Here is a 21,629-nt window from a genome sequence, read left to right on the forward strand (position 1 = left end):
GCTAGTGCACTGCATTTAATTATAAGATATACATCAAAATCTCCATTAGGATGTTATTATTGCACAGTGATTGATAGGAACTAAAATTAATGTGCATTGTTTCTGCTTAAGAAGCGCACAAGGTGTCTGAATGAAGACATTTGCCAGTGAAAATGCTGTTTGTTGTGAGTAAAACAAAACAGAACAGAACAAAAAAAAAAAGCCTGCTGTGACTTTCTTTTGCAGAGGTGGGATTTTATGTACACTGTGGAAGGCCATCACTGACTTCCGAGAGAAGCACACCTGACCCCAACTGAAGGGATTCCTCCATCTCTGAAGAGAACTGGAGCTTTCCAGCAGCCCAGAACAGGAGTTCTGTATTAAAAAAAGATAAAAATGCTGTTGCACTTTAATCCAGTATTTGTTTACTGTTGCTAAGGACACTGCAGCTTTCTGGCTGCGTCTACTCCTAATGTTCCTGAGAGACCTGTCTACAACATTAAATTTTATTTTAGTTTTAAATATTTTTTTACACAGAATCTTCTCTTTTTCTAAAATGATGGAACAGCGGCTATAATTAACAAAACCCATGTAAATATTACAAAGACCCATTGTACGATTTCATGTGATTCCACATCAACGAAGCAAATGTGAAAATTAGCTTTCTGCGTTAATATGTGTAACCAGAGCCTGTGATGGGGGCAGGGTGTTTTCTGGGACTCGGTCTCTTTTTCTCAGCCTGCAGAAGTGAATGATGGGAGACCTATCAGTTCAATCTCAGGGTGGCTTTGCAGCTTGCCTGGGGTGGGGTGGGTGGCTCAGTAGAAGGGGTAGGTTTTGGGCAGGGGAAACACAAGGGCCCATGGGTATTGTCTTTCCAAGGACTGAAGACATTGTTCTGAGGCTCTTGCATGTTTTCATAATTTGGGGTGGAATTCGTAACTGAAATGATTGTGTAAAGCTTATTTGGTAGCTTTTTCCTTCTAGTATGCTGAATATTATACTTGGTACTTACAGTCCTTTATAAATGTTTATATTGTTTTTATTTTAGTAACTTAAATCCTGGTCTACAGTGCAATTTGTTTTTAGTGTTGTTTATGTACTACTGAACTGTACCAGTTACATATGCCTGAAAATACATATAGTACTGTTAGCTTGTTCTAAAGCTATCCATTGTGATATACATTTTGGGAATAAAAAATGATGCACAATTCTGATAGATTTCTTGACTTACTGGGTTTAAAGTTGTAGTTGAAAGATCTGAACTATGACAAACAGGAGGAAATGGAGAATAATTAAAGGGTCCTGCTAGTGAAAGTACAGTGGTACCTCAGGTTACATACGCTTCAGGTTACAGACTCCGCTAACCCAGAAATAGTGCTTCAGGTTAAGAACTTTGCTTCAGGATAAGAACAGAAATTGTGCTCCGGCGGCGCGGCAGCAGCGGGAGGCCCCATTATCTAAAGTGGTGCTTCAGGTTAAGAACAGTTTCAGGTTAAGTACAGACCTCCGGAACGAATTAAGTACTTGACCCGAGGTACCACTGAAGTACAGTACAGAGGAAAAGTGTCTAAATATCTGTAGAAGTTGGAAAAGCTACCCATCAATTTGTACATCAAAGGAATGTGCAGATGCATTTTTTAAGCAGTGGGGAAATAACTGATAGGATTTTAGTACACTTGACCATACACTAATTAGTCACCAGTGCACTGAAAACTGCTTTCACATACTTTCAGTTTAGTGCTAGTCTTAAATCATCGAAAGGGCTGAGGTGGGCCAGTAGCTAAATTGAGTGCTTTTGTCTCTCAATAGAAGCCTGGCACAGTCTGAGTTCTTGCTTCTGTACAAGAACAGAAGAAGCCTGGTTTAGTTGGTAGTGGTTTTTTTTTATAAAAATGTTAGTTTAGTGATGATAAGTTATAAGAGCTGCTGCATGAGTGTTGCCCTGGAGTTGTCTTTGTACCCTAATGAAAGTTGCACTGGTGCAGGAGATTATGACCAGGATCCAAATACTTGTGTACTCTTCCTGGCAATGCTTTTGGACTTGAGGGCCATTCAAAAATAGGGTGGCGGGTGTGTGTGTGGAGGTCTGTTGTTGGAAAGTGGGAGGGTTTTCCCCCCAAAAAAAACTCCCATTAGGCATTCTGAGTGTGCCAAAAGTAGCAAAATTAGATTTCAGGGACAAGACAGGATAGTGGCAACACATAATATAATCCCCTCTCCCTACCAACAAGGCTGGACTTTCCTTTGCTCTGGTGCAACAATCTTTTCCAACCAACCAATGAGGCAGCTGCCAAAATCATCACTATACGTTTAGTATAAATTTCTGATTTAGCAATAGCAAACCAAATGACAATACCGTTGAATTTTAAAGAAAAAAGCATCAGGAGTGCTGTTGAATGGCAAGTGTCCTCCCCTGCCCTATTTATCTCTCTCCATCCTCATTGCCAAACATTATTTCCCTCACAACCCACTCATGTGAGGCTGATCAGCCATGGCCTGTGTGCGAAAAACACAGCTTCTCAGCACCCATTGCTGCAAAAGCATCAGATGGCCTTCAGTGAGCTTTCTGCACCAGTAGATGTGCTACACCAGTGGATGAACTAGCATTCATCATGCTTGGAAGGGATCTTTTAAATTTACAAGGAGCTCTGCAAGCCTCAAAAGCCAGAAAATAAATGCAGCTACATGTCCAGAGACTGAGGTTAACTTGGTAAAGCTGAATGGAGCTGAGGAAACAAGAAATGCTTTTAAACTCATTGACTGTTCAAATAGGTCATTGTAATGCTGTTTCGCATGCATTGTGTAGGATTCTTTTATTTCTTTAGTTTGGGTTATATAATGCTGTAATTTCTTTACAATCGGTACTAGATTTCATTCACCTTCTCCTGGCTATGGAATGAACCGTGGCTTTATCACCATCTGCTGCTGTTCGTTGCTGCACTTTGGCTCCAATTAATCCAAAGTTCACAGTTCATTTCTCCCGACTGTTTTGTGGATTTCAAAGTTTAGCCAAAAGGATTTCTATTTCGATTAGCATATGCTAATCCGGGACCCTTCGTTCTTGCAAACTCCCCCCCACCACCTTACGCTTAACCAAGCTGCTCGCCTAGCCGGGGGGGGTGGGCTCGGACAGTGCAGGATTCCGAAGGGACTGAGGTGCCTAAAGGCGCTTGGATCGCAACAGAATCAAGGAAATAAACGCGAGAGCGGAAGATAAAGCGAGGGTTATTAAAATGCCAATTTCTGCCGCCGCCGCCGCCGCCGCCGCTCCCCATATACAATAATGTGCAGCTTTCAAGACGTTGGGGCGGAAGCGCCACTTCGTACTTTATTGTTGCATGTTTATTTAGTCGGCTGAGCAGACGCCCCAGTCAGAACAATGGTTCTCTGGGCGAGGCAAAAGCCTCAATCCTTCAGGAACAATCCAAGCGACTTTAATGGGGCGGGCAGACCAACAAGCAGCCCCTCACCCTACCCCTCAGCCAATGAAAGTCTCCCCGTGGCCGTGCCGTTTAAAGGCACCACAGCTCTGCCTGAGCAAGAGCTGGAGATGGCGGGCTCCGTCGCGCCTCAGGCAGGGGTAGGAGAAGGCGGCGGCGGCGGCGGCATGCTCATCATCTCCCTCGCCTTCAACCTGCCCACTAGATGGCGCTGTCTGCCATAAACACCCGAGCCCGGCCACGCGCTCCTCCCTCCCGGGTCTGCTTGTGGCGCGCGCGCCTATTCCCTCTCACCTGCCCGGGCCACGTTCCGCTCCCCGGGGGTGGGACGGAGCAGCTCCGGGGCGGAGCGGCGGAGCGGAGGGAGCCGACATGGCGGAGGCAGAAGGAGCGGCCGCCAAGAAGAGCAGCGGCGTCCCCGCTGCCCGAACAGGTGAGTCTTGCTCGTGGCTCTCAGCCGACGGGGCTGAAGGGGCGCCGTGCGGGGTGGGCGTCTGTTTGGGAGGCGGCGAGCGCCCGAGCGCCCCTCTCCCCTCTTCGCCCGGCTCGAAGCCGGATGTTATTGCTGAGGGAAGGATTCTGAAAACACCAGATGCGCTCCAGGGTGGAGGCGCGCCAGCGAGTCATAGGACTGGCGCGGAAGGCGCGCCTGCTGAGGTGATGTGGATGCACTCAGGCGGCCGCCCTGGCCACTGGGTCCGGCGGCCGCCTCCTGCTGGAACAGGTAAGGGCACCGCACCTGCACAACCCCAGTTCCTCAGGAAGAAGAAAAAGAATAAAACTCGTCCTATACCTGTGGTTGCTTTGTGACCTTCATCTTGGTCAAGGATGTCGAGCCAAGGCTCCGTTATCCAGAATAAAATCCCCCGCCCCAAAATAAAATCGAGGGTTTCAGTGCGGCCATAACCACGAAGGTTCTGTTGTGCAAGAGAACTAATGGGCTGTATGAGAATAGTTGGGCTTTCAGAAATTGCAGTGAAGTTGGCTTGCTTCCTTCTTAATCTCCCCTCCCATTTTCTTACATTGTCAGGGTTCCTCTGCCATTAGCAATGATTGCAGCTTTTCACAGAGAAAAGCTGCACCTGTTGAGTATCTGCTTGCTGGGCAACAATTAAAGGCAGCCTTGCTAGATAAAAACTGGCGAAGCTGTTGCTGATTTCCCCAGCATCTTCTGTTGTTTACTTTGTCATGGTAAGGGGTTGGATTTTAGTGAAATCTTGGCACTTGCAGCTTGTTCTATAATGTTTTCTGTGATTTGCTCATGGGCTTTTTTTTTTTACTTTGAGATGCGACACGTTTAAAGAGAACAGAACTGTGACATCTAGTGTTTGCCAGCTTTTTTTTGAACATCAGACCATTACAAAGTTTGTTTATTTTGTAGGGTAGTAAAGAGGTGGATTAAGCAAATCATAACTCTGTTGGTAGGAGCATGATACAACACAGTAGCTATTAAGACTAGCAGATAAGGACCCATGTTGCAGGGCCCCCCAAAGACTGCCATGGACAGCAAGCCAATATGTTTCCCTGGCACAGCTCCCCTAGGACCTATGCTGGATAAATCATCTCGTTCCCTTTCAAGCAGAGGGAGGTGTGAAGTTGTGTCCCCACTGGAGCCACCTGCCACTCTTGCATGTTTACAAGCCCTTTTGGACAGCTTTCCCTATATCCTTGCTGAGATTCCCTTCCTTTACCCCCTAAGCTTTCCTGGAACTCAACAGCTGTGTTCCTTAAATATTGCATACTGCCTCAGAGAAGGGAACATTTTCGCCCCCAAACTCCCTTCGCTCCATCTGGTTCATTAATTACTGGAATGCCCACCTTCAAATAATCCTGCCTGTGTCTCTCTTTAGTTTCCTTGCCCTGTTTCTCATCTTGGTAGGGCAGCCCACAGAGTTTTGCCTTTCCCTTTTAGAACCTATTTACTTTCAAACAGTCCTAACAATGGGAAGTAACTGCAGTGGGTCCAGTGTCCTTCAATAATGTGCTTATCAGTTGATGGGGAATAGCAATTGAAGATGGCTGGTGACTTCTTGTAGACTTCCAAAAGCCATCTCACGGGCCCCTGTGGAATACAGGATGCAGGACTAGATGGAAATTTGGTCCAGAAAACTGGACATTTATAGGTCTCTCCTCTCACTTTAAGTCTCACAAGATACCAAGGCCAAGCCTCAGGTACCTTAAGTGATGCAGGCCTGAAACCTCCCACTATGAAGTCAAACCAGGTCACCCTATTTCTCCCTCTCAAGCCATCTCCCCCTCCTGGCAGGATTAGCCACACACGATAGTGGGGAGCCCTTTGCCTTTGTCCTTCAACTGCCACCTTTCCATTTTGCTCATTTGACTTGGAAGTGGCCCTGATCTAGATTGCCATGAGTGTAAGGGAGTTACTTTTTTTAAAAAAAAACTGTATTTTCCGGGGTTTTATAGCTTGGTTGGCAGCACTTGGAGAGCAGAAGCTTTCAGCATGCTGATTTCTGCAGAGTGTGGTTAATCTTATTTGAAAGCTTTCTGCTAAAAGGCAGGTGTACGCTTTGCAGTCGAAAATCCTGTGCAGAAGTACATGCATGGATAACTCTACTTGGTCCTAATGGAATGACTCATAGCAATAAATTTGAACGTACATGAAAAAACACACTTGCTAGAGTTGTGGCATGGTGTGTGTGATTAATGATTTCAATTTTAATTTGAACTAGCTTGCTGAGTAGAAATAGCCAATTCTGGGTACTCTGTATTCTAATTTTAAGGATGGTCAGTATTGCAGCTGGTTCTGGGAGGGCATGTTATATTTGCACTTCCTTGCTTTATTGGTATCATAATGGTACTGCTGAAGCCACACATTGAAATAAAGCTAATACTCGTCATGCATTGTTTCTCATATTATCTGTCTCTTGTGTAACATTGCAGTTTTTTCTACATATCTGTTTTATTTAAATTGCCATAAAGAATAGAGATTCATGGGCAGGGTGCTAAAGATCTGTAGCTAGATGTGGGCATTTTAACACTTTATGCACTATTTCTGGATTGGGAGCTGAATGGGAGGGTGCGAAACTGCCAGGCAATTTCATGGAAATGAAAACTCTGAAATAAGAAAGCTCTCTTTCTTGAACTACAGAAGCATAGTGCAATATTGCAAATAACGTTAACCAATAATTTGCCTAAACCAGCATAGGTGTGCTGACTGGGGCTTAATGGAGTTGTAGTCCAAAGCATCTCTAAGGCACCAGGAGATAGAGGCTGATTAATCTGTGCATGATGATCCAGTCACATATTTTTGAATCAGTGTAGGACATTTGGAAGATACCCTGAATAGTTTACAGCAAAACTACAGTGCCGTTTTTAACTGCATGCTAGGTAGCTTTGTCAGGGGTGCAGGATACAGCCATATTTGAATAGCCTGGTGTCTATAGTATCTTGGAATCTCCAAGACTGGATTTTCGCAATGTGTTTTATATGGGGGCTGCATTTGGGCCTGAACCAGACATTCCATCTAGTGCAGAATGCAGCAGCTAGACTGTTGATGGGGGTAGATGGTTGATAGCATGTGACATCTTCTAAAACATCTGCAGTGGCTGCCAATATGACACTGGGCCAGGTTCAAGGTTCTTGTATTAATATATAAAGCCCTGAGCACTCTCAGTCTAGGATACCTTAAAGACCACCTGAGCTCTTATATCACAGCTTAATCCCCCATGTTTACAGAGACTTACCTGATTCGCTTCAACTACAAGTCAGACATTTAGTGTCAGCAGCCCCACACTGTGTCCAGGCATTTTGCAGGCATTCTTGGTACTGACATTCAGGTGTTTCTTGAGGACCTCCTTATGCTGCCAGGCCTATTCTCTTTTAAGTTTTCTTAAGATTAGTCAGTCATTTGAATGATTATTTTGCATTGTTTTGATGACATTATGTGCTTTATTATATGTGTATGTATTGTACACCACCTTGATATGTTATGTGATAAATAAGTATTCTGCAATATGTGAAAGGGATGCAATCTTTGCCCAGAGAGAATTCAGTCTACTTTAGACAAAGATGGTAGTAGAGTGACAAGGTACAGAGTGAAATATCAGCATGAGCATAAGAGGAAAGAGTCAGATTAGCCAGAAGGAAAGCTAAAGGTTCAGAATTTTCTTTTTGCTCAAGAATGGTCTTGAGTGGGGCTGGCCAAAGAAGGAAGCCCTGTCTATTGCAGACAGTGGTGCATTTAGGTTTTTGAGACTCTGGACTTAATAGCTTCTCCACGTCTTTAAATTGTAAGGTGCGTTACTTAACTAACTTCAAAATGTAGTCAGCTACCCCTGCTGCATTTGGTAAAAGGTAAAGGGACCCCTGACCATTAGGTCCAGTTGCGGACAACTCTGGGGTTGCGGTGCTCACCTCGCTTTATTGGCCAAGGGAGCCGGCATACAGCTTCCAGGTCATGTGGCCAGCATGACTAAGCCGCTTTTGGCGAACCAAAGCAGCACACGGAAACTCTGTTTAACTTCCCTCCGGAGCGGTACCTGTTTATCGACTTGCACTTTGACGTGCTTTCGAACTGCTAGGTAGGCAGGAGCAGGGACCGAGCAATGGGATTCGAACTGCCAACCTTCTGATCGGCAAGCCCTTGGCTCTGTGGTTTAACCCACAGCGCCACCCAGCAGCATTTGGGGGCAATTCTGATTGTTCTGCTGAGTGGGGACCTGATCATCTGCTTTGTTGGCATGACTAATGGAAGTGGGACATGCAGACAAAGGAGACTGTGAGCCAACATATGCTTTCATCTTTTGTACAAAAGTTTTTAAAAGTATCTCTCAGTTGAGAACAGCACATACTTGATCCTGTTCAGAGTTGAGAGAACCACAGTGCATTCAGTGGGCTTATTTACCCTAAACTCTGTTGCTGCTGCTGCTGCTGCTGTTGTTCTTACCTTGTTAAGGCTTAACTTTGTTACACTAATGGCTTCGAAGCAACTAATGGCAGATTTAAAACCAAAGTATGAATGGACATACATTATAATACAAACACATTAATGCAAAATGCTGCAGTTCATAAAAAAGGCACAAAGCAAAACCCCCACAAAGTCCATCTGACTCTGAATAGGGTCAAGCTGCTTAATGGTTTGGTTTTTCTGTATTCAGCATAAGCTTGCTCCTTCAAAATCTCACATGATGTTCAGAACTGAATGTGCCGAGTAACGTCTTGACTCTGATTTTTCTTGTGCAAATTGTTTGTTTCACCCCCGCCCCCGGAATCTATTTAATTCCTTACATCCTAGAATTAGTGTTTGCTACAGAACTCCCTTCGAAAAGCAGGGCTTTCAGTTTGCTCTTTTGCAGTGGGTGGGTGTGTAATATGTAAAATATCTTACAACGAGGTGTAGCAGGTGATCACATTAATAAAAGGCTGGAACTCAGGCAAATATAATTCAAATCAGTCCCTGGTATTTGTGTGCCCCTAGCTGATTTCTTTGCCAATGTGTGCCATGCCAGGATATGGGGTAGGATGAAATGAATAGGTTGCAATGCAGGTTAATTACATTCTGGAGGTGTTAGTCACAAGGACATGGAATTATATTCAGTGGCATGTTTTGAGATATCCTCTTTTCTACAGAGGAAATAGATGTTTCTCCCTTGATGGATGGTAGCACCATAGGAAATACCAGCATAGGCGTCACTATTTACAGGAGAGTTCTTTTCCTTTAATCAGTTTATGGAGAGTTCTTCCTCTTTCATCTTCTTTGTAACTGAGCGTGAGCCACTGTTCTAGATCAGCCTTCCCTAAAGCAGACACCATTCGCCACCAGATGTTGCAGGACTGCAGCATCCTGACCACTGGCTTTTCTGGCAGGGGCTGATGGAAGTTGTAGTCTATGTTGTTTGCTGGAACATACTTAATGAAAGCTACATTTTAAGTGGCTTTCTGTATCAAAGTTCATCTAGTCTTAAACACGTGGAAGCCAAGAATCACAAGTTACATTTTAATAAGTCTTTCTTTCTTTCTTGTTTAAAATTATATTTTTTAATGGCTGTAGTGGAACACACCATTACAGGGTGAAAAATCCACTGAAATCCTTGAGACATGTGCACTTGTAACTGTAAGCAGGATGGCATACTAAGTGTTTAAAAACGGAAGCTGTTTTTGGTAATCTTGCACTAGAAATGGCTCATGCTTATCACTAAACTTCCCCTGAGCTGTCACCCTTTCCTCTGCTTGTGCATGAGAATGGATGTCCTTTGTCAAGGAAAATATTTTAAGGGAAATAAATGCATCAGTCCTAACACACATCTGCTGTGATCCACATCCCATGTCTTTATCAAATTTCCTTTCTAAGAAGAGAGACGAGAGAGCCTTGTGGATACAGATCTTCCTACACTTTGGATCAAATTTATTTGCTTGTAATTGTGGAGTGTATATTTTACATCAAGTAAATAGCCTTAAGTTAGTTCCACCCAAGAAGACAGTCTGACCTAGTCTCCATTGGTTGTGCACAAATATGTACTATTTTGAGAGTGGGCGTTTTACTTTGATTCGGGGAATGGGAAGATTCACCTTATCGGCTATTGCTTTTATTTTTTACTAGGTATATTTTACAAGGTATATCTTGTAAGTGGTGAGGCAAACAAAATGTCAAAAGCATGAATACCAGTCAGGTTTTCTCTGGATGTCATAAAATTCCTTTAATTCCTGGAGCAATTTCAAAACTGTTTATACACACACACACACACACACACACACACACACAGAGCGAGAGAGAGAGAGAGAAACAAACAAACAAACAAACAAACTACCGTAGCTAACAGGGCCTTGCGCTGCCGACACGCAATTTCTGTTCTCATCCTGATGCAAAGTTCTTAACCCGAGGTACCACTGTACAGTGCTCTAAAAAAGAAGAAGTGTGTAGTTCACCTGATACCAGTTGCTGAGAGTTGCAGGTGAGGAGAGTGCTGCTGTGCTTTAGTTCTCTTTGTGGGTTTCTCTTATGCATCTGTGAGAACAGGGTGCTAGACTAGAGCCTTTGGAGTTATCCAGCAGGCTCTTTGCAGCAAGAGTAATGTGATTCATTGATGTGTTTGCTTCACATGCAAATTGTGAAGCAGGAAGGAAACTGTGCTGGGGCAGGTGGGGGGGGGGAGGAGGAAGAACCTGCTGTGATTTCTCTTTACATTATATCCATCATCGCCCTGTGTTGATCTCCAAAGGCACTTTGTCAGGGAGATAACATAATGTTTTATGAAGGCAAGGTTGAGCTTTTAAGAATCTGCCCAACAGTCTCACATTTACCGTTGCCCTTAGAGAGCAGCTGCATTTTGAAATTTTATTTTATCACAAAAACATAGTAAATATAGGAAGGGGTGTTTCTTGCCGCCAGTTAACATACACAGAATGTTAATGACTGAAGATCTGCAGTCTGAAGGCACAGACTGAGTAGTGAAGCAAAATAAGGTATCAAATACTACAAACACTCACGCTTTGGGTATAGCCAGCTGCTCTGTGTAGTTAGGTGACTAGATTCAGTTATACACAGATTGAACCACAAGATGGTGCTGCTGACATAATCGAAGGATATGCTGCTGAGCTGTAGCATTATTTCTGTTCTGTAAAGGATGTACTGTATTTATTTATTTATGATGTCACTTTCTGAAGACGGTTGAAATGTTTGTATTTTAACATACTCTGATCTTAACAAGTTTTCATTAAAATGATATTGCAGATAATGGCCCTGAAAAAGTGCTGAAAAAATAATATTTTTTAAATGAAAACCTGTCAAGATCAGATTGGATTTCATTTAAAAGCAACATATTTCAGAAGGTGCTCTCACGCATATTTAAAACATAAATGCCTTCTAGAATACTGATGCAATATTTTAAAGCCTTATAATAAAAAGTTTCACAGTCAGGAGACATATGCAGTATGATCACTGTACATTTCATAAAGAAAATGGAAAGTATAAGGGAGACCTTTTGCAGAGCAATCCTAACCCCTGGTGAAGGCTGGTTTAGGATGAGGCAGAAGGGTGGCCACCAACAGGGAGGACCTCTGCTGGCTGGCTATGGCCTTCTTGTCCTGGAGGCAGAAAGCTCTGTGGGTATAGTTGCAATGATAGCAACATTTCCACCAGTGGTAGGACCTGATATGGGATGCTCTGGGCTGTATTGGGATAATCTTGGATACATTGCATTCAAAGCCCTTTCCTTCCTTCCTTCCTTCCTTCCTTCCTTGACTGGGTGACTACCCAGATCAGGTCTGTTAAATAATTAATTTCCCTCCTGCTAATTTAAATGAGGGGGCAATTCAGTAAGCAAACAAACAAACAGCAGCAAGAGAGCAAGAGAGAAACCATCTCCCCACTCTGGATGGAGTGAGTTAACAGGTAGGTCTGGAGCAAGAAGTGGACAAATGGGCATGCCCCTCCTGCCCTCCATTTCACTTAGGGAAGTTGGCTGAATTTTCAGTTGAATCTTACTTCAGCACTGGTGATAGGACAGCGTCGTCCATTGCACCTGAGGACAGCTAGCTTGGCACACACACACACACACACACACACACACACACACGGCCAGCCATGTGGTACAAACAGCTCTGTCTTCCAGCACCACACAGCACCTGAATCTCCTACCCCCGCCTTAATCTGCTACCTGAGGCAGCCTAATGGTAGAGCCGTCCCTGCTGGTCAGTCTATGAAAGGGACAAATCACCTACCACTTCACTCACCATATGCACATTTATGATTGCTCTGTTAATTGCAGCATAGGGAACAAAATGTGTGCGCAGATCTTCCTCTTTTGATTGAGCTATTTATTTTAAGACCATTTCTAAAAATATACAGAAGGTATACAGTAAACCATAAATGCACAATAAAACCAATGGTCTAAACCACTGAAAGCAACATTAAAGACTATAAAAAGTACAACACAGCATCACACTGTACAAAAGCAGAGTCCAGCTTTAACGGCCAGAGAGAGCCTGAAGAAAAGAGGCATGCCTTCAAAAGATGTCTGAAGGAAATAGCTGGTGATATTTGCTATATAGCAACATTCCATAGAACAAGGGAAGTGGCAGGAAATATCATTTAATGGCCCACCATTCTAAAAGCTCATATGCCTAGTGGGCTTGGAAATTTATTTTTTAGAGTTCAGGGATCTTGGTTTATGGTAAATGACAAAGGCTTTTATAAACTCTGAAGCAGTTCCTCCAGAGAGAGAGCGCAAGTGAGTGTGCATACAAAGGAAGTGTTTCATCTGTTTTCAAGGTGGAAAAGGATTTGGCATGTCAAAGATAATTAAACATTATCCCTCAATTTATCTCAATTAAGTAGGCAGTATGTAGCCACCAGACAACATGCTTCTCTTTTCTACTTTGGAAAAAAAAAGGCAAGTACCAAACATGTCCAAACCTGTTTTTGGGTTTAAATTGGCCATCCTTCTCTAACAACATGACAAAAACCACTACCAGACCACTAGAGTAGGAGAAAAACATTCTGAATGCCTATGCTCTAGAGAATTAAAAGAAACAATCTCCTAGAGTAAGCAAGATGAGAGAGAAAGAGAGAGAAGTACGGTAAACACACAATTGCACTGCATATTTGGATAATGAGGAATTAACTGCTTAGTAGGCAATACCACTTAAGAAGTAGAAATGGGAGGTTTTAGTTTGTTGGTAATATCAGTGTTGGCGCCATGATGAGGAAATATTAATGTTTATGTTTGGTGTATTAACTTTTCTTTGAAGTAGGCCCATATTTCTGAAAAAAATGCTTTATATATGGTTTTTACTTCCAAGTGCAAACCTGTTCATTCCATTGTTCCTAAGTTAGTGGTGGCAATTTATACCCAGAGTACTCATTTAATGGCATATAATTAACTTTCCCCCAAAGTTAAGGAAGGACTCAGCTATTTTGACTCCTGCATATTTAAGTGTGTGGTAGATTATTTCATTCATTTTTAATCAGCTGTCCTCTATTTACGGTATTGCACTGACAATTTCCAGAGGGATAGTTATGTTGGTTACAGCAAAAATAGCAAAGAGTCTTGTGCCACACACTCAAGATGGAGCAAATGTATTAAGGCATAAGCTTTCACAGATTAGAATACACTCAATCACATGCTCAAAAACTTATGGCCTAATAACTTTAAGGTGCCATGATACTTTTTCTTTCACCATTGACAGAATCAGTGTTCAAATTTGCTGCCAATTAAAGGTGTTGCTTAAAAAAACCACTATCTGATGGCAGCAAAGGAGCAGTAAATCAGGGTCTTTGTCCAAAACATCAGGTTGGAAAGGCTGCGCTAAAGGAAGTGCTTAGGGTGTGTGCTCACAATGGAATGTGCACAGCGTGGCATAATCTTAGAAGTGCCACCTCCTATAATCGCTGCTGAAGTGGATCTATCTGTCACTGTGATAGCAGGAGGTGATGCCACCTGCAAATGCATTTTATACAGCCATAGTCTCATATGTTGAGGGAGGTTTGTTGAGGGAGAAACACCCTGATGGGCACATTTCTGAATCATGGCTATTCTGTGGTGAATGTAGATGCCCTAAGGAGTTCTAAATGTTCCTGTTTAGCAGTTTATTGGGGACTGGCAGGGACTTCCGTTGTTAAAAGAGAATTTGTGGTTCAGGAGGGGGAAGATGTTGTTGAAGGTGAAATGGTGTGAATAGATTGTCCTGTACTCGTGTATTTATATTTGCATTTCCCCCTGCCTTTCTGTGACAAGGACACCGAAGGTGGTCTGCAGTGCAAAATTATACATCATAGAGCAAGTTAGACTACAGGGTGTGCATGCAAAGCAGAAACATGAAAAGTTGAGTGACTTTGAGAATGTCATGTGGCAGGTTAATATGAGACAATACATTTAGAGAATGTATCCCTGAATACAGGCCTGAATTCCTCAGTGGTGTATTCTGTCCCCAAGTGTTCATCCATCTACTTTTGAAGCCAGGGTAGCATAATTGTGCATCCCAATTGTTCCTTTCATATTTGAAGCATTCAGGAAAGGCAAAGACCTCAAGGCTCAATGCTGATATCTTTATCATCTGCCATCATTTGCAATTGAACAGTTCAGTTCCTCGGGCCATGTACTTGGCTCTGGCGAATCCTTTGCAAAAATCAGCCATCCCATTTCTGATGGTCTTTCCTTTTCGGAAGCTTCCAGAAAAAAGTAATACATTTAATAAAGCACATTCACGACTTGTGGATATAGACAGGGAACTTCACAGTTATGCTTTTACAAGTGAAGTCCCTTGAAAAAATGTCACATTGAGCATGTTGTCCTAAAATGGACAAGTGCATGAGGGGAAATTATGCCTCCTCCCCATAAATTAATCTGTGACAAGCCTCACTAGCAGTTTGAAGTATTCTTGGGAAGAAGACTTATTGGAAGCAAGCCCCCCACTATCCTACTCATACTGACCCTTCAATATCTTAAAGTTGGGGCTGATAGGAGCTATAGTTGGAAACAACTGGAGGGCACCCAGATGGGGAATAGTGGCTTAAAGGATCGTGAAAGGTCAATTGTTCCCTGTCCCATCATAGGGCTTTAATGTGTGAGGGGAAAACTGAAGGGGTCCCAAACTGAAGGGAAGGAACTCACAGGCTGCTTGATTCTTTTCATTCTTTCAGTTCCAGCTGAGGTAAAGACTATCTCCAGCATACCCACAACACACTTTTGATTCAAAGCATGTTTCCATGCTGAATGCCCCCTTGGAAAGCATTAAATAAAAACATCTCTGGAATGGGCTCTGAAGTATTTTGAAACTCAGATCTTCATATTATTATAATTTAAATCAAAATAAAGCCAGCTGGCATGAACTGTTAGATGTGAATACACGTTCTAAATTATTGTTCTCTGAGGGGGAGAGGAGCCTATTTAAGACATGACTGTGCTGCTTACAATAACCAAAAATATATAGCTCATTCTTTTAATCAAGAATGTCTGTGCACATGTAGTTTTTAAAGTACGGTATGTGTGCATTTTTGTGGATAATGTTTGAGAAATGAAGTTTCTAGTTCATCTTTAGATTAGAAGATGGGCTGAAAAATGCTGGGAGGCAAACTAATGAAGGATGAGCAACTTGGGCCATGCAGGGGTTTACTCAGTTTACATATGGCTCACACTCTTTTCTTAAAATTTTCTGCCTCATTGTACACCTTGTGTCACACGTGAGAGCTGGAATCCTGCCAAGAAGGAAGGAGCTTAAACAAAACTGGAAACATGGTGAGGCAAAACTAGCTCAGTAGTTTGTGCCGTTGTTTACATGTGGATTCTATGAGTGTTTCTCTCTGTGCTCACAAAATCTGCAGAAGTCTCCCATCCCACCTATTTTTAGCTAGTCAAATACTAGCCATTGAGCATGGGGGATGGAATGAGGGCTTGTATCCAGAACTGAGGGCAAATACATAGAAGGATGTGTGAAAGATGGACCTTTGACCTCAGTCAAAAGGTGTATTAGAGAAACCATTTTGCTTCATCTAGCAAATTCTAGAATCATAGAATCATAGAATCATAGAATTCTCTTCAACATTTGAACAAATTTAAGTGAGCAAGCGTCTCCCATAAAAGTGAGGGTTGTGACACTACCAGTCCTTTGAAATACTATTCCTATTGAAATCAGACAAATGTTTACAATTTTGATATTTCATCTGCTGAAAACATTTCTGGTTTGCCAATCATTTTCAGAGAAATAATTAGATTCAGTGTTGGCCATTTTTTTTTATATTTCATGATTTGGTAATGTTTTGATGGTTTTATTATACACTGCCATGATATTTTTATGAGGTGACTGTTCAGAATTATTAATTTCAAAATAGAAATGTACTTTTAAAAACTTAGTCTAGAATTGCTTTGTAAAAAAACACAACACATTCACACACCCCAGCCTTCAGCCTCCCCCTGAGTGCAGTGGCGGAGCTTCATGCTCTGGATGGGGGGGTGGTGGAAAGCAGGTGAGGGGGCGCTGCCCACGGGGGCAGGGTGCGCGTCCTGTGGGGATGGGGGTGGGGGCAGCCGCAATGGCACCCCAGGGATTGCACTGCTGGGGGCGGTGCACTCTCCCTGCACTTCTCTTCCTCCGCCAGTGCCTGAGTGCTATAGTTTTGAAAATCCTCTAGGTACACTTTTTGAGATTTGCCTCATAAAGCCTCTTCGAATTAGGTTGAGAAGAAGAAATGTTGCAGGATGTGCTGGCAAATAGAGGTTTGTTTCTTGCCTAGTACTAAAATTACTGCAAGTGCCTCAAGCACTGGATATTGAAATGAATGAGTTTTTTTGCCAAGCGGCCATTATGGCCGAGAGAAGTTCATGTACTATGCATGCTTTAATTTCCTCACTCTGTTTGTTGTGGGAAATACTAGGGTTGCATTGCCAGGAACTTTGAGCCATTGAACCCTGGATGGCAGTTTCTCAGTGTAGTACCTCAGACTCTGGACTCTCATTCTGTTCATCCAGACTTGCCACTGGATCCTTCTGGACAGGAAGAGTCCCCTATTTCCCTCACAGTTAAGTGGGGAATGGTAAGAGACCGCTATTCCCCTCACAGAGCTTTAATTTGCAGAGTTTCCTGGGAAGAGAGATTGATTGTTAAACTACTCTGGGAACCGTAGCTGTGAGGATAATAACGCTTAACAACTCTCAGTACCCATAACAAACTACAGTTCCCAGGATTCTTTGGGGGAAGCCATGACAGTTTAAAGTGGTATGCTACTGCGTTAAATCTATAGCACAAATGGGACTATGTGCAGTTTTTTTGTGGAAATGTAAAGGATTTTATGTTCAGTCAAGCATTTGGTTTGCCTTCTGTTTTTCCCCTTTTTTAATTTCCTTGCTGTGTGTGTTTGTTTGTTTGTGTATGTGTGTGTTTAAAAAAACTTGCTCTGTGCTGTTTCTTTTTTATGCATTGTTACAATTTTAGCGTATATTTTGTGATCTGTTTCTCTATACATTTTAAGCTGCCATGAGCGGAAAGGCATAGTAAAAGGAAGTAAACCAACAAAGTTGTTCGTGAAATGGAATGTACAGGCAGACTTATGTACTATAAACAGCAAAGAGCACTGTCATGTTACACTTTGACTGCCGGAAAACTTTGATAAATACTTTGTCCTGTCCTCTTAAGTTGTTGTTACAAATAACCTTTGTGCTGCATCGAGTTAATGTTTGCCAAAGGGAACACCAGTTATTCATGCAAGGTGCATTGCCTCAGGTTTTTTTTTTAAACCATCTTCTTATTTAATTGCACAAGAAAATACTTGTGTACCGCCTTGAGATTTTTGCCCTTTACGGAATATGCACCTACCTTCTTCGTGGAGCATGTTTTCCAATTGCAAGAACGGGAGCACTGCTGGAGAATTCAAAAGAGAGAGGCTGCTTTTGTAAAACTTGCAGACTCTGAGCTAAGGGAGGAACTGGCAAAAAATACTACCTACCTGCCTGCAGGCTAGTCGGCTTCCCTTCCTCAGAACTTGCCTGCTTGTGCAAGCAGGAGCTCCATCCTTCCTCCACCCAGTCTCCGAGGGAAGAAGGAGCAGCCCAGCCTGCTAGGTGGTTTCGGCCTTTTGTGCGCTGGCTTCCTCTGCCTCAGCAGCAAGCAAGTGCACAGAGGGAACATTCCGGCAGGCTGCTTTCCTGCAGCTGAGGAGACGACATTCACGGACCTCCTTTTGATTAGGATATGTCACTGTTGTCAGGGCAACTGTTAACGGTGGCGTATCATATTTTCTCCTCTTGGGCTGCCTGCTGAATATTTCAGTGTGCAGTAGCTGGAAAGAAGAAGATACAGGGGGGGGGAAGGTGCTGCATCAGGAAGGACAGAAGACGTGGGATCTGACTGAACAGGTTTAAAGGCGTCAAGAGGAGGAGGAGGAGGAGGTTTCCAAACCGATGGGCCTTTAATTAAGGCCTTTTATTTTATTTTGTCAAGGTGGAGGAAACTGCAGGCCCTCGTCTGCCAAGTGGATGTTGGTGTTCGTCAGCTGTTTGTGCACTGCTTATACCCGTACGGGATCTGTTACAAATGAACGAGCTGCTTTGCAGCTAGCTAGCTGCTAAGTGGAGTCTGGGACTGATATATTGTAGTAAGGAAGAAGATAGCAACATGCCTGGTTCGGCAACCGCTATCCGGCAAGAGAGGCTAAAGAAGGCAGGCGTGAGGCCAAATACACCTGTTCTGTTCACCATTAATGAGGAAGATGAGCAGCAAAAGAATGGCAAGTCCAAGAGACTGAAAGGTATGCAATACTTAATACAGGGAGCGAGGGCTCTCTGTAGGATATTCAGCTCAGCAAATAGTATTTTTTGTTAGCTGTGTTGCTTATTCTTCCTAATGGGTAGGATTTGTCTGTTTTGTATCTCTGACTTTTTTGCATGCTGAATGTGTTTGTTTCTAGTGAAACATTATTGCTAGATTTCTGGATTTTAACTCTTCTGGGCTGTAAACCTGTGCCTTCTGCTTCTTGTTGTGATATGTTTATCACATAAAATAAAATGCTATATCTTTTTAGTCACACAGTCAGTTAACAGCGAAGCTCTGATAATGTAAAGAGGCATTTGTGTTTCTATTTAGGGAATAAGTGTTCGTTTTATTCCTTTGGCACGTTCTGATAAAACAAAGTCATTAAAATGGAGAAACCACCAAGGAAACCAGACGACTGAGGAAACTAACGCAATATGAAATTTTCAGCTGGTGTTTGTGCAGATTGTGGTGGCATTATAGATAGTTGGGTACACATTTTTGCTCAAGTACAGTACTTAAAACATCTGACCCAAAACATCAATACTGTCCAGACATGCTTTGAAAGGAGGTTTTATAGAGAATTGCTTGGCAAAATCTCAACTAAACATCTGTAGTCATCATAATAGCTTCCCTTCCCCCAGGATTTTTGAGGTTCTGATTATCTGCCAACCTTTGACCTGGGACTTGGGGTGACTGCACTTCTTACTGCTTTTTCACCTTTGCATTCTCAGCTGTGAGAATTGAAAATGTTACATTAGAATTCCTTCCTAACAGTACTGTGAAATCATGAAAAACAGCTGTCAGGTTTTTGGTAGTATTTATTAAGTAGGAGGACTTCACACAGTTCAGTTGTGTTGTTGACATAGTGATCATTTATTTTCCCTGTTCATTCAGCCAGATAACCCATGGGAGGGTTTGACAGGCTAATATTTACAGATTTAAACAGCATTCATGTTTACCTTGTGCTAGTTTGTTTGAAAATGACAGTTACATTCATGTGCTCAGCTGAATAGTTAACTCCCAAGAGGCTGGGTACTTCAAAATATGCACTTCAAAGTTTTTAAATGCTTGCTTCAAAATGGAGGGAAATTATTCAACAGTGAGCTATTGAATATTCGCTGTTCTAGTTAATCCCCATCCCAAGTCCCAAACTACTTACGTTGGGAAAGCCACAGCTACTTTAGCTTCTTGTTTATCTATTTTAATGTACGTATGTCATAATCCCAGTAGAAATTATATTCTATGCAATTACTGGGGGAAATTAACTTGGAGCAAATGGGCTTGTTAGAAACTGAGCCCTTCCAAACTTGTTTACCTTAGCACTTCAGTTTCCAGGACACAGATTCTTGTTTGGACATTCGCTTTCATGTTGAAGTGTCCATTCAAGTGCTCTCTTCAAAGTGAGTTTTGCATGATATTAAGGAGGGTTAACTTGGTGCCCCTACACCATGGGTAGGCAAACTGAGGCCTGGGGGCCGGATCTGGCCCAATCACCTTCTAAATCCGGCCTGTGGATGGTCCAGGAATCAGCATGTTTTTACATGAGTAGAATGTGTCCTTTAATTTAAAATGCATCTCTGGGTTATTTGCGGGGCCTGCCTGGTGTTTTTACATAAGTACAATGTGTGTTTTTATTTAAAATGCATCTCTGGGTTATTTGTGGGGCATAGGAATCCCCCCCCAAAAAAAATAGTCTGGCCTTCCACCAGGTCTGAGGGACAGTGGACCGGCCCCCTGCTGAAAAAGTTTGCTGACCCCTGCCCTACACTGTTGCTGCTGCTTATGTGTGCCAACAGATGGGGGCAATAATGTGTAAAGCTTCAAAGTACCATTTCCCCCAGCTTGCTGGAGTGAAAATCTCACCTGTCTCTCATTTTAAAGTACTTTGAAGACTCACTATAAGTGCACCATCAAGACTGAGATTCATAACATGTTTACTTGGGGAAATTTTCCATTGATACAGGAGTACTGACTTCCATGTAAATGTTGTTAATATCTGGGGGTTTGGTTGCAATTTGTTTAGAAGAGATTTATAAATTGGGTGGTTTACATATGAAAGAAATAAGTATGTTTCTGTGTAAGACAAATACTGTACACATTGATACATTTCAGATTACAATAAGATCACTAGGACTTATGAATTTGGTTCAGTGAAATCCTTAACAATATCATGTGATATTGCAAGAGAGAGTGGCAGATCTGTTGGCCCTTATATCAGCCCAGTGGCGTAGCGTGGGGGGGCAGGGGGGCCGGCCGCACCGGGCGCAACATGGGGGGGGCGCTCGCACTAGCAGCTCTCTGCCCCTACTAAAATCCATGGGTTAGGGAGCCCGCGCTCGCTCGGCTTGGCGAGGAGGTCGCAGAAGGGGGAGAGCGAAGCCTTCTGCCGCGGGCGAAAAAAGAAGAGGAAGCCGGGCGGGTGGGCTGGCTGGCGGGGGTCTGGCTGCGCCTGCTGCTGCCGTTGCCGCTGCTGCCGGGCTTTGACAGCTTGGCGAAGCGGAGGGAGAGGAGCTTTATGGTAATTGCATCTCTCTCTCCACTGGCCTTCTGGGTAATGAGCCGAGCCGAGCAGGGTGTCTGGCGAGGGGGCGGGAAGAGACTTTCCCCCCTTTTTTCCACCTCGCCTGGTCAAAAAGGAGAGCAGAGTCTCCTCAGGGCACCGTCAGGCAGGGCAGGGCAAGGCAAGCAGAGCGAGGAGGAGAGAGAGGGGAAGGGGGGGAAGCAGCCAGGAAACGCCGCGGTGTGGAGGGGGAATCAATTAAGGAGAGAAAGCGAAAAGCCTTGGAGAAAGGAAAAAAAGGAAAGAAAAGAGGCAGCTCCGGGAGAGCGCGGGGGAAAGAGAAGCCTCGCTGCTGCTGCTGCTGCTGCTGCTGCTGCTGCTGCTGCTGCTGCTGCTGCTGCTTAGGAGAGTGGAGTGGAGGTGGCTGTGCTGCCACTGCCGCGGCCGCTGCCTCTACTAGCGGCGGCTCCCTGAGTGCTGAGCCCGCCGGGGGGAGGGGA

The 21,629-nt window shown here is 43.4% G+C and overlaps 2 protein-coding genes across 7 annotated transcripts in view; both read left to right on the forward strand.

Moving 5' to 3' along the window:
• Positions 1–1,196, forward strand: part of MAP3K5 (mitogen-activated protein kinase kinase kinase 5) — a 97,503-nt gene extending 96,307 nt beyond the window's left edge. For all 3 annotated transcript variants that reach the window (XM_079970939.1, XM_079970937.1, XM_079970938.1), the window contains one exon: positions 226–1,196. In XM_079970939.1, the coding sequence (XP_079827065.1) occupies positions 226–286 (61 nt within the window). In that variant the 3' untranslated portion in view covers positions 287–1,196. The remainder of the gene's footprint in view (positions 1–225) is intronic.
• Positions 1,197–3,699: 2,503 nt separating this feature from the next.
• The window catches only part of MAP7 (microtubule associated protein 7), a 98,708-nt gene continuing 80,778 nt past the window's right edge, over positions 3,700–21,629 (forward strand). Inside the window, exon 1 of one of the 4 annotated variants that reach the window (XM_079970955.1) lies at positions 3,700–3,855. In XM_079970955.1, the coding sequence (XP_079827081.1) occupies positions 3,795–3,855 (61 nt within the window). In that variant the 5' untranslated portion in view covers positions 3,700–3,794. Of the gene's footprint in view, positions 3,856–4,059; positions 4,147–17,897; positions 18,625–21,629 lie in introns of those variants that run through there. The other 3 variants (XM_079970954.1, XM_079970952.1, XM_079970953.1) reach the window with 3 other exon arrangements.

The sequence above is a fragment of the Podarcis cretensis genome, assembly GCF_951804945.1.
Source record: "Podarcis cretensis genome assembly, chromosome: 3".
In the NCBI taxonomy this organism is placed as follows: Eukaryota; Metazoa; Chordata; class Lepidosauria; order Squamata; family Lacertidae; genus Podarcis; species Podarcis cretensis.